Source organism: Ahaetulla prasina, chromosome 1, assembly GCF_028640845.1.
Source record: "Ahaetulla prasina isolate Xishuangbanna chromosome 1, ASM2864084v1, whole genome shotgun sequence".
Classification (NCBI taxonomy): domain Eukaryota; kingdom Metazoa; phylum Chordata; class Lepidosauria; order Squamata; family Colubridae; genus Ahaetulla; species Ahaetulla prasina.
This window is the reverse complement of record NC_080539.1, coordinates 142,149,456-142,168,382: the sequence shown is the minus strand read 5'-3', so window position 1 is coordinate 142,168,382 and position 18,927 is coordinate 142,149,456. Positions and strand designations below refer to the sequence as shown.

Sequence of the window (18,927 nt, the reverse complement as noted above, 5' to 3'; positions counted from 1 at the left end):
CTTGGGCATACAAACTGTTGATCCTAGACCACATGTGCCTCTTATTGTCATTTGTTTATTAGATTTCTTTCTCATCTTTTGTCCAGGAGCTCATGGAATTCTGCTCTTACGCAGAATTCTCTTTTTATTTGATCCTCATAGTAACAACTTCATAGGGCAGATGAGCATGAGTGTTAATTGGCTGGCTTAAAGTCACCCAGGGAATTTCCCTGGCAGAAGACAGACTTGTGTTCTTTCAAGTCCTATTCCAGGACTTCAGCCGCTACATCTAACTGTCTTTCTCGGTTTAATTTGAAAAAAAAAACAACCTTTAATTATTCAGTAACTTGACATTAGACATTAGCTCTTTCCCTACAGTCTGCTGCATAGGGAAGATAGAAGAGATGACACAGTTAAAGGAAGAAGACTCTTAAGAATTAGTTTTCCATCGTTTGCTCACTTCAGCCCTGCCCATAGAGTAGCAGGCAACAATTAGAACCATGAGAAAAAAATGTCCACTTTTAAAAGAAGTTGTCTTCCTTTGGCCTAACATGAACAATCCTTCCTATACCCATTATATAAGGATAGCTATTCATATCCTTTCCTGATCAATAAAATAATTAGCCTTGATCTTTATAACTGGTCTGACACTTTCTTTAGGTCCTTTTCTTTTCAAGGATCTAAATTTGGAAACTACCTGACCAAAATTCTGGTTTTTGAGAGCTGGAAGTAGGTTTTGATAGCCGTTGTGGATATAGTGATATGTGTATTCTAGTTATAATGAAACCAGCCAATTGGGTGATCCTACTGCCATTTTTAAAAAAAAAAAGTATTGTAGATATTTTACTGCAGAGGCTAAAGGGGGACATTTTAAACATTGCTGAGTAATGTGCTTTGTGTTGAGCATTTGCTATAATTGTTATTCTTGTTTTTTCTGCTGTAAGCTTTTCCTATTTTAGGCATTTTTAAAATGTGGCTACAAGGTAATATTTCACTTATCAGCTATTTCATTATGAACTTCTTTGTGTGTTGCTTGCTGTCTTAGTACTTAGAATTACACTAAGTTTCTTATTGAAGAAGCTTCACAGCTAAAATACAATCAAGCTTCATAGATTTATTTTTCGGTGTAAATGTTGGAAATATCAGAGTAGATGATATTTCTTAGGAACTTTCTTTACTTCCAAGTTATTTGTATTTAATTAAAACTACTTCTTCATTTACAGGTATTTCAGGTAGCATAATTAAGGGTGTGGAATATATCTTAATATCAAAGCGAATATGTATGTGAAGATACAGATCTAACTATATATACATACAGGCACACTCATTTTGAAAACAAAACATTAACTAAATGTTTTGTGCAAAATATCATGAAACAGCATTTTTTAATAGCAGATATTAGTAATTACTAATAATTCTACAAGCTTGTACCATAAGTAATTGTATATTCTACCCAGTTTGTGAATCTTTTACACATTTGCATTGCCAAATAGAGATTTTCTTTAAAAAGGCTGCCAACAAGTACTTCTTCCCCATTTACTTTGCTTATAGGAAGCTTGCAAGGAGAAAGTTAGTGGGGAAGCCAGCAGGAAGTTGCAAGTTCAAGGGAGCAGACAGATAAATGCTTCTGCTGAATTGGAAGAGGGTGTGAGGGATTATGAGGTTGGCTGGGAAACTGTCACAGAACATTGAAGCTGAAGGTCACATGACCACAGCAGCAGCCAGTAGTATGGAAGCAATCACAACATCCCCAAATTCATTCTCTCAAGAATCATGCATCCTGGATTTTGGATTTTGGACATATTCTGTAAATTGAAGTACTTTGGTTCAGAAATTGTTCTATGGTGCATTGTTTTGCCCAATTAAGGGTCATGACACCCATGGTTTTCATAGTATACAGATGTCAGACCTTGTTTTCATCTTGGTAACTTAGCAAAACATCTTAAATTACTTTTCCTTAACTACAGGTTAACACATTTGTTGGTTCTAGTTCAGACATTATACTAGGCCTAACCAGTGGTGGGATTCAGCCAGTTCGCACCACTTCAGGAGAACCGGTTGTTAACTTTCTGAGCAGTTTGGCAAACTGGTTGTTGGAAGAAATCATTAGGGCAGAGAACCGGTTGTTAAATTACTTGAATCCCACCACTGGGCCTAACCATAAGAGTTTTGTGTGCCGTACTAATCACATGTTACTCTGGATAATAATTAAAATTTTGATTGGCAAACCCAAGTTAGAATTCCCTCATTTGATAATGCTGTTTGTTGGTATTACATTTGTGTAAAGGATGTTGAAAACTTCTCTTTTGTTTATATGTATAAAAAATTAACTGACCAATAGAGGAAAGGAATCCTGCAGTTTAATTGTAATGAATTAGCTCATTTCAACATCTATATGAAGCCGCTGGGTGAGGTCATCAGTGGTTTCGGGTTGAGTTATCATCTGTACGCTGATGATACTCAGCTGTACTTTTCCACCCCGGACCACTCCAACGAAGCGGTCGAAGTGCTGTCCTGGTGTCTGGAAGCTGTACGGGTCTGGATGGGGAGAAACAGACTCAAGCTCAATCCCTCCAAGACGGAGTGGCTGTGGATGCCGGCACCCCGGTACAGTCAGCTGCACCCGCAGCTGACTGTTGGGGGCGAGTTAGTGGCCCCAAAGGAGGTGGTTCGCAACTTGGGCGTCCTCCTGGATGAACGGCTGTCCTTTGATGAACATCTGGCGGCCGTCTCCAGGAGGGCCTTTTACCAAGTTCGCTTGGTCCGCCATTTGCGTCCCTTCCTTGACCGGGATGCCTTATGCACAGTCACTCACACTCTGGTTACGTCTCGGTTGGATTACTGCAATGCTCTCTACATGGGGCTGCCCTTGAGGTGCACCCGGAGGCTGCAGTTAGTCCAGAATGCAGCTGCGCGAGTAGTAATGGGAGCCGCGCGTGGCTCCCACGTAACACCACTGCTCCGTAGTCTGCACTGGCTTCCTGTGGTCTTTCGGGTGCGCTTCAAGATTCTGGTTACCACCTTTAAAGCGCTCCATGGCTTAGGACCCGGGTACTTACGGGACCGCCTGCTGTTACCCTATGCCTCCCACCGACCCGTACGCTCTCACAGAGAGGGTCTCCTCAGGGTGCTGTGCTGGTGTCTGGAAGCTGTACGGGTCTGGATGGGGAGAAACAGACTCAAGCTCAATCCCTCCAAGACGGAGTGGCTGTGGATGCCGGCACCCCGGTACAGTCAGCTGCACCCCCAGCTGACTGTTGGGGGGGAGGTAGTGGCCCCAAAGGAGGGGGGTCGCAACTTGGGGGTCCTCCTGGATGAACGGCTGTCCTTTGATGAACATCTGGCGGCCGTCTCCAGGAGGGCCTTTTACCAAGTTCGCTTGGTCCGCCATTTGCGTCCCTTCCTTGACCGGGATGCCTTATGCACAGTCACTCACACTCTGGTTACGTCTCGGTTGGATTACTGCAATGCTCTCTACATGGGGCTGCCCTTGAGGTGCACCCGGAGGCTGCAGTTAGTCCAGAATGCAGCTGCGCGAGTAGTAATGGGAGCCGCGCGTGGCTCCCACGTAACACCACTGCTCCGTAGTCTGCACTGGCTTCCTGTGGTCTTTCGGGTGCGCTTCAAGATTCTGGTTACCACCTTTAAAGCGCTCCATGGCTTAGGACCCGGGTACTTACGAGACCGCCTGCTGTTACCCTATGCCTCCCACCGACCCGTACGCTCTCACAGAGAGGGTCTCCTCAGGGTGCCGTCCGCCAAACAATGTCGGCTGGCGGCCCCCAGGAGTAGGGCCTTCTCTGTGGGAGCATCGACGCTCTGGAATGAACTCCCCCCTGGCCTACGTCAAGTGCCTGATCTTCGGACCTTCCGTCGTGAGCTAAAAACATATCTATTTATTCAAGCGGGACTGGCATAATAGTTTGATTTTAAATTGGGGTTTTATTAATATTTTAAATTTTTAAATTTAATTTTAACTATCAGCCGTTTTTGTAATTTTGCTACATTTTAATTCGTTTTAACTGTATATATCTTGTATTTTATTTCTGGCTGTACACTGCCCTGAGTCCTTCGGGAGAAGGGCGGTATAAAAATTTAATAAAATAAATAAATAAATAAAAAAAAGCCAGAAAAACAGCTAAACCTTTGAGATCTTTTTTTTTTTATTGAAAAAGTTTTAAAAAACAAAAACATTTCCCCCCCCCTTTTCCCCCCCTCCCTCCGAGAAAACCCGCTGCCCCCCTCTCTTACCGCCCCCCGGCTTGCTGGGTCAATCACAAGGTATTGTTATACATAAACCAAACATAGAGTAAAATTTTCCTTTCTAATCCAATTAACCTCATCCAAATCTTTTCATTTCCCAACCCCCTCCCCATTACATAAAATAATACTTCCTAATTATTCAAAGGCAATCTGATATTTCTTAATCTGATATCTGTTTTGTAGATAATCCATTTTTTCCATTCAATTAAATATCTTTCCTGCGTATTGTCTTTTAAAAAAGCTGAGATTTTAGCCATCTCAGCCAAATTAATGACTTTCAATATCCATTCTTCTATTGTAGGTACCTCTTCTTTCTTCCAGTATTGTCCAATCAACAGTCTTGTTGCTGTTATTAAATTCAGAATCAATTTAGTCTCAATCCCTGACCTTTGAGATCTTTAAATCTCTTTAAGAAGCAAGCTGTAGAAAGAAAATTTTTAGATAGAACTGAGAAGGGAAAAGTCTTGAAAAAATCCAGAATCTCTATTGCCGTTATTTAAATCTATAATGGTTAGAAATCTGGGAAGAGAATCAGGTGTCCACATTAGGCTCCACTTAGTGGCACTTAAGTTAGGTCCATAAGTGTGGTTATTAAGTTCCAAGGACACACTGTTATACGTTTGACAATATAGAGATCCAGCTGTACTTAAACATCTCTCCATCTGCAAGGAAAACATATAGATTCCTTGGAAGATGGAAATAACTATAGCAATGTTACGTTACGTTACATTTTGCTATTTTTTATGTTATGTTATGTTACGTTATAAAACAAACTAGAATTAAAGTTGGTACATTAAAACAAATAGCGGTATCTCTGAACATCTTAGAGCTGTCCTAATAAAGCTGCTGTTGTACGAAGGATACGAAAATGTTTCTTGCAGCCACTGTGGCTTAGTAGGCCTTTTCTGTATTCTGAATTACTTTTGCAAAATTTCGTAAAAGACTGCTACTTCTTTTCAAGGAGCACTATCTCTGCTGATAATAGCAAAGGGAATTTTTCTTCCCTTCTTTTTCGTGTTCCCATTCTCTGCTTTCATTGCTTAGGATGATAAAGAATGCAACAAAATCTGGTGAGCCATCATGCAATTTTACTTTACAAGTTATCTAAAGCCTTAAGTATAAATTTATACAGGGGCTTAAATCTATGCGAGAGAGAAAAAAAAGAAATTCCCACCTGGGTAGGGTATGGTTTAGGTTTTGCTTACAGAAACTTCAAAGGAAGTCAAGAAAGGGTACTGGATAAAGCACAGCGGAATTGTTCCAACCACGTTCTTCCCTGCCTTGTTCAGATGACGGGGGTTTCACTTGCCATGTTCAATTTTGTGGGATTTTAGTGAGGCAGCATGAAGTAGTAATGTCAGACTGACTGTCTTATTAGACTCCCATGCTGCACTATAGGCAGGTTTTCAGCTGTGATTGCAGTTCACATTTTAGCTGTGATTCTCTTAGCATTAAGTGTATGGAGAGAAACGTGTGTCCTTGTATTTATAATCCTGCTTGCATGGCATTTTTCCCATTAGCCATGCTAACTTTCAGTTGACGGAGTGCCTGTTTACACCATCCTGCGTCATAGAGCTTATACTTTATAGCCTTACTGTTTAGCAGTGCCAGGGTATCCACTGCCAAAGCATCTGGTCGGTCACATGTATAAATAAGAGCATTCTGTGGTGCGTAGGACAGAAAGGGGCCTGCACATTCAAGAGATCAATTAACTAGCATCATTAAATGTTCTTTGACCTGGTTAGATGTAGAACAGAATTTTATAAACAGGCGCACATCAGACTATTTGATCCATATTAAATAGGTAAAAGGTAAAGGTAAATATTTACCTTTACCTTAAACCTTTACCTTTACCTTAAACCTTTACCTTTACCTTAAAGGTAAATGTTCCCCTCGCACATATGTGCTAGTTGTTCCTGACTCTAGGGCATGGTGCTCATCTCTGTTTCAAAGCCGAAGAACCAGCGCTGTCCGAAGACGTCTCTGTGGTCATGTGGCTGGCATGACTAAACACCAAAGGTGCACAGAATGCAGTTACTTTCCCACCAAAGGTGATCCCTATTTTTCTACTTGCATTTTTTACGTGCTTTCGAACTGCTTCTGTTGGCAGAAGCTGGGACAAGTAATGGGAGGTTACGCGGCACTAGGGATTCAAACCGCTGAACTGCCGACCTTTCGATCAACAAGCTCAGCGACTTAGCCGCCCTGTCCCTATTAAATAGGACATTTCCCCTATTACTCTACTTAGTACCGTTACCATCCCCAACTATTGGCTTTTGGAAGAGTTTGCCAAAAATTCAGTCCTGATATATTTATTTTCCTTAAAATTATAGTTGTTAATTGAGAATAAGGTGTTAAAAATTCTTGTTAGGACAAGTTGACAGTGTTCAGAATCTGTGTTCTCTGGCAGTGAAAATTCTAAATACAGATGAAGAGTTTTAAATTCATTTATTTTATTTCTTTATTAGATTTATATGACCACCAAATCAGAAAACCCAAAGTTGGCTTATATAATTAACATAACATAACATAACATAACATCAGAGTTGGAAGGGACCTTGGAGGCCTTCTAGTCCAACCCCCTGCCCAGGCAGGAAACCCTACACCATCTCAGTCAGATGGTTATCCAACATTTTCTTAAAAATTTCCAGTGTTGGAGCATTCACAACTTCTGAAGGCAAGTCGTTCCACTTATTAATTGTTCTAACTGTCAGGAAATTTCTCCTTAGTTCTAAGTTGCTTCTTTCTTTGATCAGTTTCCACCCATTGCTTCTTGTTCTACCCTCAGGTGCTTTGGTGAACAGTCTGACTCCCTCTTCTTTGTGGCAGCCCCTGAGATATTGGAACACAGCTATCATGTCTCCCCTAGTCCTTCTTTTTGTTAAACTAGACATACCCAGTTCCTGCAACCGTTCTTCATATGTTTTATCCTCCAGTCACCTAATCATCTTTGTTGCTCTTCTCTGCACTCTTTCTAGAGTCTCAACATCTTTTTTACATCGTGGCGACCAAAACTGGATGCAATATTCCAAGTGTGGCCTTACCAAGGCATTATAAAGTGGCACTAACACTTCACGTGATCTTGATTCTATCCCTCTGTTTATGCAGCCCAGAACTGTGTTGGCTTTTTTAACAGCTGCTGCACACTGCTGGCTCATATCTAAATGGTTATCCACTAGGACTCCAAGATCCCTCTCACAGGTACTACTATTGAGCAAGGTACCACATATACGGTACTGGTGCATTTTGTTTTTGGCCTAAATGTAGAACCTTACTTTTTTCACTGTTGAATTTCATTTTGTTAGATAGCGCCCAATGTTCAAGTCTGTCAAGATCTTTCTGTAACTTGAGCCTATCTTCTGGAGTGTTGGCTATTCCTGCCAGCTTGGTGTCATCTGCAAATTTGATGAGTTCCCCATCTATCCCCTCGTCAAAGTCATTGATGAAGATGTTGAAGAGTACTGGGCCTAAAACAGAGCCTTGGGGTACTCCACTGCATACTTCCCTCCATGTGGATGTAGTTCCGTTGAGGACTACACGTTGAGTGCGGTTGGTCAGCCAGTTACGAATCCATCTGGTGGTGGTGCTGTCTAACCCACATTTTACTACTTTATCTAGTAGTAGGTTATGGTCTACTTTATCAAATGCTTTACTGAAGTCCAAGTAAATTATATCGACAGCATTCCTCTGGTCTACTAATTTTGTCATTTTGTCAAAGAATGCGATAAGATTAGTCTGGCATGATCTGTTTTTGACAAACCCATGTTGGCTTTTGGTTATTACTTTGTTTGCTTCTAGGTGTTCGGTGATTCGTTGCTTGATTATCTTTTCCAGAATCTCCCCCGGTATTGAGGTCAGACTGATAGGTCCGTAGTTTCCTGGCTCTGTTTTTCCTTTTTGAAGATGGGAACTACATCAGCTCTTTTCCAGTCCTCTGGCAGCTCCCTGTGCTCCAGGATCTTTGAAAGATATAGTTCAGTGGTTCTGAGATCACGTCTGCCAGTTCCTTCAGAACCTTGGGGTGTAATCCATCCGGTCCTGGTGATTTGAACTCGTCTAGGGTAGACAGGTGTTCACTTACCATTTTCTTCCCTATTTTAACTTGTGTTTCTAATCTGTTTTTTGTAGTGCTGTTTTTGATAGGTTGGATTGTTTTTTCCTTTTGTGTAAAGACAGATGCAAAATATGAGTTAAGTAGATCTGCTTTCTCCCTGTTGCTTGTCATCTTCTTGCTACTTTCTCCCAGCAGTGGGCCAATTGTTTCCTTGACTTTTTTCTTGTTTTTAACATGTTGGAAGAAGCTTTTTTTGTTATTTTTTACTTTTGTCGCTAGCCTTTGTTCTTTATTGATTGTTTTTTAAAAAAATATAAAAATAAGCAATTAGGATGAAAATGATATAAATGAACCTATGTTGTGGGGGATTTTTTTCTTTGTGGTCACAACATAGACCCTAATTTCCTTGCTGCAGTGTTGGTGATAGGATAAGTTACTATAAGGTTGTCAAAAGATTGTCAAATTAATACATATGAAATTCATGAAATACTTTAGATCAGGGCTGTCAAACTCATGGCCTGCGGGCCGGATGCGTCACGCAGTGGCCATGCCCACGCCCAGTTTAGCGAAGGGGAAAAAGTCCTGATACGTCATGTGATGCCACCGGGTGAGTTTGACACCCCTGCTTTAGACCCATGTAAAAGCTGATTTTTTTTGTTAATACCGCTTGTATGTGCTGACTATGGCTAGATCCATACCATATGTAACAAGCCACTCATGATTTAAGACACTGCCTACACCAACTCAGTTCATTCAATAAATCATGATTAAAGCAACCTCAGCTTAATGTGATATGTGAATCAGGCCTATGACTAATGTCAAACTAATAAGCTAGCTATGTTCCTCTATGATTGATGTGTGGAATTCTTAATACTCATATATTAAACCTGATACAGCTAGTCTTTGACTTACAATTGGTAATTGTTTAAAGTTATGATTATGATTAACCCAGATCATAACTTCGATCCATTCGACCCAGATTGAAAGTTCTGACAATTGGACCCCTTCCATGGTCAAATGACCAAAGTTTGGGCACTCAGCTACACAGCCACATTTACAGCTGTTTACAGTATCCCAAAGTCATGTGACCACGTTTTACAGTAGTTTTGCAAAAACTAGCACTTTTGGTTTTTGGCAAAACTATACCCATAGCAAACCATTGGTTCCCTTAATGACCGTGGGGACTGCTTAATGACTCGTGAGCTGGACTACCCTATACTGCCAAATCCTAAAGACAATAGTACGCTTTTTTTTGTTAAAGCTTTCCATTTATCAAGCCTATTTCATCTCGTTCCTCTAAATGCTATTTTGTAAAAGTCATGATTAATTTGTCATTATTAAATCAAGTTTATTATTACAATTAAAGAACACCATATTAAAGAAAATAAAACCAGAAGGATAAAATTCATAAAATAGAATTAGTAAAACTCTGGAAATTTAATTGTTGCTGCGCTTTCACTACAGTCTCACAGAATTTGACTCTGTAGGTGAAAGGAAGGTTGGAGACCGAAAGAAGATAGTTCATATAATATTCTCCTCTCCTTCCTGAGAGGCATTGCCGCAGAGGTAGTATGTAATTTTGGTCCAGATCCCTATACAATTGCGGTGGAACAATAAATGTTAGGAATTTTCTATTTCCCCAGAGTCGCATGGGTAGATTCTGTTCTGTTAGTCAGCGGCCCCCAATCTTTTGGGCACTAGGGACTAGGGACTTCGCCAACTTCCTGACCTTCGAACCTTCCATGAGCTTAAGACACATCTATTTATTTGCAGGACTGGACTAGGATTTTTAAATTTTAAATTTGGTTTTAAATGGGGTTTTATTATTTATATTTCTATTTTAAATATTGACCTATTGAATAAGTTTTTAAATTAATGTTTTATTCTGTATATATTTATGTTTTTATCTGGCTGTAAACCGCCCTGAGTCCCTAGGGAGATAGGGCGGTATAAAGTATGAACAAACAAACAAATAAATAAATAAATAGTTCCATGGAGAGATGTTTTTCTGTGGACTGGAGGGGGTTTGTTTTTGTGTGCTGCCTGCATCCCGCAGATGGGGCTTCGCTTGTTTGTGCGAACTGGTTTCTGGCATGGTGTGAACCAGTGCCGGTCCACGGACTGGGGGTTGGGACCTCTGTGTTAGTAAGCATTTCGTGAATTTGCCCTGAAGATGTAAGCCTATTTATTACTGGCTTCAAAAAAGTCCTTATTCAACCTGGGAAAAGTTAATACCAGTAGGTTGCTTGTGGATTGCCAAATGCTTTTTGGTATTAGCATTCTACTCTTACAGGAAATACCTTAATTTGGTATTTTGTATCATTCAACTTTTTTGAGGGACTGCCTTTTTCCCCTGGTCAAAAGCAGAAGAGAGAAGTAGGTCTATGGTAAACTCGGAGCATCTTAATTGCTGATTCACTGCTAACACCCATGGTGACAAGTAATCATGTTTCAGAATCAGTGGAACCAGGCCATTAGGAAGAGAGTTGTCTTCAACCAATATATAGTATAATTACTAACTGCCCTGCTCTTACTTCTACTTTGGGCATGCCGGTCTTGAGCTTAAGCATTGTAGTAGGGGCTCTCTTGGGATCTGCGAATATGACCCTTAAACATTTGATTTTCTGATTGCAGGAGATAATTAATATTAGTCAGATAATTAATATCTGATTTTCTCGCCTACAGATATTCCTGAAATCCTAAAGACAATAGTACGCTTTTTTTTGTTAAAGCTTTCCATTTATCAAGCCTATTTCATCTCGTTCCTCTAAATGCTATTTTGTAAAAGTCATGATTAATTTGTCATTATTAAATCAAGTTTATTATTACAATTAAAGAACACCATATTAAAGAAAATAAAACCAGAAGGATAAAATTCATAAAATAGAATTAGTAAAACTCTGGAAATTTAATTGTTGCTGCGCTTTCACTACAGTCTCACAGAATTTGACTCTGTAGGTGAAAGGAAGGTTGGAGACCGAAAGAAGATAGTTCATATAATATTCTCCTCTCCTTCCTGAGAGGCATTGCCGCAGAGGTAGTATGTAATTTTGGTCCAGATCCCTATACAATTGCGGTGGAACAATAAATGTTAGGAATTTTCTATTTCCCCAGAGTCGCATGGGTAGATTCTGTTCTGTTAGTCAGCGGCCCCCAATCTTTTGGGCACTAGGGACTAGGGACTTCGCCAACTTCCTGACCTTCGAACCTTCCGCCGCGAGCTTAAGACACATCTATTTATTTGCGCAGGACTGGACTAGGATTTTTTAAATTTTAAATTTGGTTTTAAATGGGGTTTTATTATTTATATTTCTATTTTAAATATTCGGCCTATTGAATAAGTTTTTTAAATTAATGTTTTATTCTGTATATATTTATGTTTTTATCTGGCTGTAAACCGCCCTGAGTCCCTAGGGAGATAGGGCGGTATAAAAGTATGAACAAACAAACAAATAAATAAATAAATAGTTCCATGGAGAGATGTTTTTCTGTGGACTGGAGGGGGTTTGTTTTTGTGTGCTGCCTGCATCCCGCAGATGGGGCTTCGCTTGTTTGTGCGAACTGGTTTCTGGCATGGTGTGAACCAGTGCCGGTCCACGGACTGGGGGTTGGGACCTCTGTGTTAGTAAGCATTTCGTGAATTTGCCCTGAAGATGTAAGCCTATTTATTACTGGCTTCAAAAAAGTCCTTATTCAACCTGGGAAAAGTTAATACCAGTAGGTTGCTTGTGGATTGCCAAATGCTTTTTGGTATTAGCATTCTACTCTTACAGGAAATACCTTAATTTGGTATTTTGTATCATTCAACTTTTTTGAGGGACTGCCTTTTTCCCCTGGTCAAAAGCAGAAGAGAGAAGTAGGTCTATGGTAAACTCGGAGCATCTTAATTGCTGATTCACTGCTAACACCCATGGTGACAAGTAATCATGTTTCAGAATCAGTGGAACCAGGCCATTAGGAAAGAGAGTTGTCTTCAACCAATATATAGTATAATTACTAACTGCCCTGCTCTTACTTCTACTTTGGGCATGCCGGTCTTGAGCTTAAGCATTGTAGTAGGGGCTCTCTTGGGATCTGCGAATATGACCCTTAAACATTTGATTTTCTGATTGCAGGAGATAATTAATATTAGTCAGATAATTAATATCTGATTTTCTCGCCTACAGATATTCCTGAAATCCCTGAAAGCATCTCGTTTTGCAAATCATTACAGGTAGCAGACTTCAGTGGAAACCCTCTTACAAGGTAATCTTTGTAATTTATAGATCTGTGAATATTTTCCAAACCTTTTTAAAAGTGTAAAATTGTCTTTTTCAGTTTTATATATCTTCTTCAAATAATAGATTTGATTCTACTAAAGAAAAATTGGTGTTTATAGTTAAATGAAATTGCCGTTGCCCCAAGAAGAATTTAATGGTATACAGATGTGTTAAAAATCATGTTGGTACTAAACTCAGCAACAAAAGGAAAACATGAATTAAGGGATCAATATAACCTCAACTTTGTTAATCGTAGCAATAAAGAAAAAAAAGGGGGAAATTTCACACTACTCAGAACTGAGGACACCTGTGACTTACAAACAGATACCTGCGATCTGCAGTAGCTGGTTGGAACTCACCAATGATATAGAATCTGGAAAAATTCTTAAGCAGCTTCAGATGTTGTAGGGAAGCTGATAGATGTCTCAGGACTATTATTTAATACCTGATTAGCACATTTATATAATTGTATGGTAGTTCTGGGAGATACTTCTGAGCAAAAGATAATAAGATGCCTCAGTATTTAATTACTAGTTTGACCATGCATTTTCCAAACAACAACAACAGCCCCCAACCAAAAACCCAACCCCGTATGAAATGCTACTTTTGCAGCTGAGAATGAATATGAGGGATGGCCATACTTGCTAATCGTCCTGGAGAGCAAACTCCGGAAAGAAAATTGGCTGGCAGATGCCACTGTATCTCTGGTGATTCAATGTGGTGCTTCATTGCCTCCCACTCATTAAAAGTTCTCCTCAGATTGAGACAAACGGTGTAGCCCTGACAAGTTAAAATGTTCTCTATTCCATCCATCTTAACCAACAGTTAATTGCTTCCTGTTAAGTACCAAGAACAGGGCTAATAAATTGGGTCCTTGGAGACAATATCTCGTGGAAAGAAAGCAGTTGCAGTTCACTGTTTCATAAGAAATTATAGCCAATGCAGACAACCTGTGGCCACCAATCCCTTCTTTTTTTCACCATCTCTGAACCCCCTTCTGATCGCACTGCCAGTTTCAAGGTATACTTACCAAAAACCCATTTCAATATGTTAGGTGGGACACTCACTAAAATAGTTATGTGCCTTTGAAAATAGGTTTGGCACACTTAAATCAAAGTCCTTTCCCTGAGAACTTTAATAGAAATATTTTAAAGCCTGAGGTGGCTCAGTACATTTTGCATAATTGCCCCATCTATTTGGCTTACTTTTCTCTCTGCCACCTTGAATTGCAAATCCTGTTCATTGAATAGTTGTCCATCCTTGCTCTGAAAGTTGTTATTTAATATGCAGAAAGTCCCTGTTGTCAAGGTTCCAGAAAAACCTCTTCTGCATAATAAAAACTCAGAAGCCATTGTTTTCCAGAGTTCTTTACTAGCATGAGGAAACTGGCACACGATGAGTGAAATTCCAAAACTGAATTTCCGGATTCTTTCCCCAGTTATACAAACCCCAAGAGTCCCACCCCCCTGACCCCTTTGATGGTCACATGGTCCCACGTTCTCCCAGTCCATTCGAATATCTTCTTGCCACTCTTCCTGCAGATGTGAACACCATCCGACCTTGACCGCTTGAAGAATGTTACCATACCCCTCAGCCCCCCTTCCTCCCCTCAGGGGAAAAATGTGGCAGCGTCTGGAACCCTAAAGTCTAATATGGTTTCCAGGCCTGACACCTGTTTTAAAATGAGCTCTTCCATAGAGTGACCACTGTCATCATATGAAAGACCAATACATGCTTAATGTTTGATTTGGGCTAGTCTGTTGGGATTCACTGCCATAGCTCTGCTGTATTTCAATGAAGTAATGATTTACTTTAAAAAAAATAAATTGTTCTGTGTAGTGCCATACCAACCTTTACTACATGGATTTGGAGAGAATATCTGTCAGGCACGAAGAACCAGAAATGAGACTACTACTAGAAATGGCTATTTGTCTATTGACAGGAATCTCACTAAAATGATGCAAGCACTGTAGAAATTACTAGATAAATATAGCAAGACTTTAGGGCAGATCTCCTTTCAGCCACTTTCTCCCCATCAGCAATTCAAGGCTAGCCAGCCTTTTCACACCTCCCCTCTAATAAGCTCCAGATTCCATCAATATCCTTGCTTATATTGTTTTGGAAAAATAGTTATAAAGAGGAGTGACTCTCTTCTTTGGTCTGGTCTAAGCTGACCCCAGGTTCTAGTCTCACTTTAGGTATGCAAGCCACCTGGGTGACTGTGGGCCAACTCATGTCACAGGATTGTTATTGTGAGGGGGAAAGGAGGAGGAACAAATATTATGTATGTTTAATGCCTTGAGTTATTTATAAAAAAAATAAAGGCAGGATAAAGGGAAGAGAAGGGAAGGAATGGAACATTGGAAACAACAGTAGCTTTCCAAAGACCCAGTTAAAACTAAATCATATATCCACAAGTATTATTGATAAACCAAGCATGTTTTTTTCCCCATATTATGAATACAATCTAGAGCTTTAAGGCTTGCTGTGGATAAATGATTATAATTCTATTCATGTCTCCAAGAACGTTTGCTTCCTGCTTTGTAAAACCAAATATATTATTTCTAGTAAATAGACTTGAAATGTTAATAATGCCAGCTTTCCTTCTGGAGAACTGAATTTACCCTTTGTCATTCTCAAGGATAAATTTTACTTTTTCTCTATAGGTTGCCTGAAAGCTTTCCTGAATTACAGAATTTAACATGTCTCTCTGCGAATGACATCTCTCTTCAAGCATTACCTGAAAATATTGGAAAGTAAGCTTTTTTAGTTACAGAATGTTTGAAACCTAAAATGTGATACAAATGGACTTTAGATATAAATTTAGATCCTCACGAATATTTCAGACCAAGGGCATTGTTAATGTCCTGGATCATTTGCACCTGGAATAGTGGGTCCACTAAAAATGTCATGAGGAATCTCCATTTCAGCTTCAACTTCTGAATGGCATCAAGCACTATTTCAGTCTAGAATCCTTTTCCTTTTGCCCGAGGATGGTTTTAAATCTATTCTTTTCTATATATAATGAAAGAATACTGCCTTTTAATAAACATATGTAAAACATATAAGCATAAACAGTAAAAAATGGGAAATGTCGAAATGGCATGATGCAGATAACATGTCTTGCATGAAAATATAAACTTACAATTCTTCTTCATATAATTTACATCTTTCTTTATGTTCGTGTTTGTTGATGCTTGGTAGAAATAGCTGCGTCACCGATTTTTCCTTGCTGTTTCAGCTGTTTCCTTTTGAAATTTTTAAATTGTACCTTAAATAGCATTCAGAATGGATACTTTGCAAAGTATGTTAGTATATGCAAATCACTTTTCCTTATAATATTAACACAGTCACATATGTGGCTGCTTCAGACTTTGTCAGCATGTAGGTGCATGCATAGCTATTTCATTTGCTGGTGGTACTGACTGAAGTAGTACAAACCAAAGACGGTCTCTGCAAGTATTCCAGAAAACGCCATATTGCTAAGATAGTGCAACTTTCTTTGTGGGGAACATCTTTCTAACATTTTGCAGAGCTCTTTCTTATGTTAGAAGCTTTTGGCCAATATGTTTGAAGTTAGATAACTTGTAGCAGTCAGCACGAATTTCTACTCACTTATTCTTGCAACAACTATTCTTAAGAGACACAAAAGCAGGGTCTCCTTCCAAATTGTGATTGTTTCTAATGGAAAGAATATTTGACATCACTTGAGCAGTTTTGAAAGTACTAAATTCAACATTTGAGAATCCAGTATAGACAGAGAAATATAATTGTCCAACTGAATATAGTAACCCTAACATGCTGGGTGCCTCCAGAAATCAGAAACTTCAGTATTCCAGTTTGAAGGGTAGGAGCAAGATAGAACTCAATGTGTGATTAATAAATGTCTAATATATTCCAAAGATGTCTGGTTCATTAAAAAAAATCTCTGACATGCCAGTCTGTTAAATGTGTATCTCTGAACCTTAATGTTTCATAACAATAATATTAGACTTATATTAAACTTTTTATGATAATTTCATTCAATTTTGCTCTCAGTTTTACTGTTCTGTGTTAGAATTCCTAATCGCCAATAACTCAGATGTACTCAGAGTGACATTTCTTAGTTGCAGGGGTTATATTTCATTGGATAATGAGACTATGAACCTAGGGAAAGCATTATTAATTAACTAATTAATTAATTATTTGTTTGCTTCTTTAGTACAATTATTTTATGCTGCTTAATCCATTGAATGAGATGGGTGGTGAAGTTTTGAGATCCAGAGAATAATAAAAAAAAAGAAGAAGGAAAAAGCAAAAATAAGGATACTGTGTCTTGGTTATCTCAGATCTTCCTCTTACTCACTCTCATGTATTCTTCATTTTCACTGCTGAAGTGAGAGGATAATGTACAGAGTGAGAATGTGACAAATTAGGATTTCTTTGAAATTGGGGGTGGGCAAGTAAATAAACACTTCAGCACAAGATGGTGGAGTGATCAAAACTGCATACCAAAAACTGAACATATGAAACTGTTTCTCGCGTACCTGATAGGGGGATTTGCAGATAACAACATAGTACAGAACAAGGTTCTCTTGCATTTGGCATAAATACTTTTCAATCCTCCAGTTTATTTCTAATTCACGTTGATAGACTTTGGTTTTCAAAGAAAAATGAAAATCCGGGAGGATGGAATCTTTTCCTAAGCATTTCAATCTATAATTCCTGGTGAGGATTTGTTTGAAGTTAAACCATCTTTTGACTGGAATAGAAATGAGGATCTGCATATTAAAAAAGGGCTAAATACAGCTAGCTACCATTTTAAATCAATAGATCTTCAGAAATAAAAATGGCATTATTTTTTTTTGAAAAGTCAAGATAATTTTCTTCAGTTTTCAATTTTTATTGCACGGAGCTTGGAGATTATTGAACAGGATGTACCGCTGTAAAATTAGACTTCATAGGTGAGAAGAAAAGAATATAAAATCATACTTGAAAAAAGTACCCACACTTGCTTTTCTCTTTTCTAAATGTTCTCTTTTTTTATAATATGCAATCTGTTAAGCCCACGTACTAACTCAAGAGTTTTGATATTCAATCTCAGATTGAAAAAAAAGTATTTTCCCCTACTTTCAAGTTTGCTATTAGTGTTGTCTGTGTATGTCATTACTCAGGGAAGTAACATTTTGGTTGGTCATCAGGTATAAAATTATGCTTGAATTATATTCATGGAGCAATACAGTTTACAGCTGAAAACAAACATATAAATAAGTACTCAGTCCTGAAAAGGCAGAATAATTCTTTATGGCATGTACTCAAAATACATTTCATATAGTATAATGTTTAATTTGTATAGCTACAGTTCCTATCCATTCACAAAGAAAATTGAATTAAAATTAAATGAGAAAGATTTTCAACCCCCCTCCCCTAATCATTTAACATCTTGAAACTGCTTGTATAATCAGATTTCAAGGTGTTTAAAAGTGGGAAAATTAAACGTTGAGATTTGGTTTTCTTATGTGGAAACCTACCAAGCCATTAATTATTAAAGCAGTACAATTAAAACATTTGAATTTTTTCCCAAGTGATCTGAACCACATTAAGCTGATTTTTTTAAAAAAAATGGTTCTATTTACATCCTGAATTAATGCCTAGAAATACATAGAGTTGCATTAAATAAAACTGTTCTTTAGCCTTTCACTTTCTTACATTTGTTTATTTTTACCAAAAATAATTCCTTCAATATTTCTCTATTCAGTTTACTCTACTGCAGGGGTGTCAAACTCAAGGCCCAGGACTTGGATTCCACCTGCGGGGTGCTTAGAATTGGCCCATAGGGCCGCCCTGGAAACAGCAAAGGACTGGGCCATGGTGCTTCTGCCAGTGAATAGAGGAACTTGGGAGGCCTCCCGAGCTCCGTTTTTGCTAGCAGAGGGTTGCAGGAGGCCGTCGCAGCCGAAATTGGATCTTGGGAACCTGTTTTCGCTGGCAGAGTGCTTGGGTCACCACATGAGGGACGTTGAGCTGGCCATGCCTACTCTGGCCATGCTCAACCCCCCACCCCCAGAAGTCAAACACAACCCTGATGCGGCCCTCAATGAAATTAAGTTTGACACCCCTGCTCTACTGTATAGAATAGAATAGAATAGAATAGAATAGAATAGAATAGAATTTTTTATTGGCCAAGTGTGATTGGACATACAAGGAATCTGTCTTGGTGCATATGCTCTCTGTGTACATAAAAGAAAAGATACACTCATCAAGACTCATAAGGTACAACACTTAATGATAGTCATAAGGTACAAAAAAGCAATCAAGAAACTATCAATATAAATCGTAAGGATACAAGCAGCAAGGTTACAGTCATAGTCATAAGTGGAAGGAGATGGGTGG

At 38.9% G+C, this 18,927-nt stretch overlaps 1 protein-coding gene across 1 annotated transcript in view; it reads left to right on the top strand.

Annotated features, from left to right (window-relative positions):
• LRRC1 (leucine rich repeat containing 1) overlaps nt 1–18,927 on the top strand; it is a 102,056-nt gene that overhangs the window by 33,473 nt on the left and 49,656 nt on the right. Inside the window, exons 3-4 of the mRNA XM_058177058.1 lie at nt 12,463–12,541; nt 15,222–15,311. Coding sequence (XP_058033041.1) covers nt 12,463–12,541; nt 15,222–15,311 — 169 coding nt within the window. The remainder of the gene's footprint in view (nt 1–12,462; nt 12,542–15,221; nt 15,312–18,927) is intronic.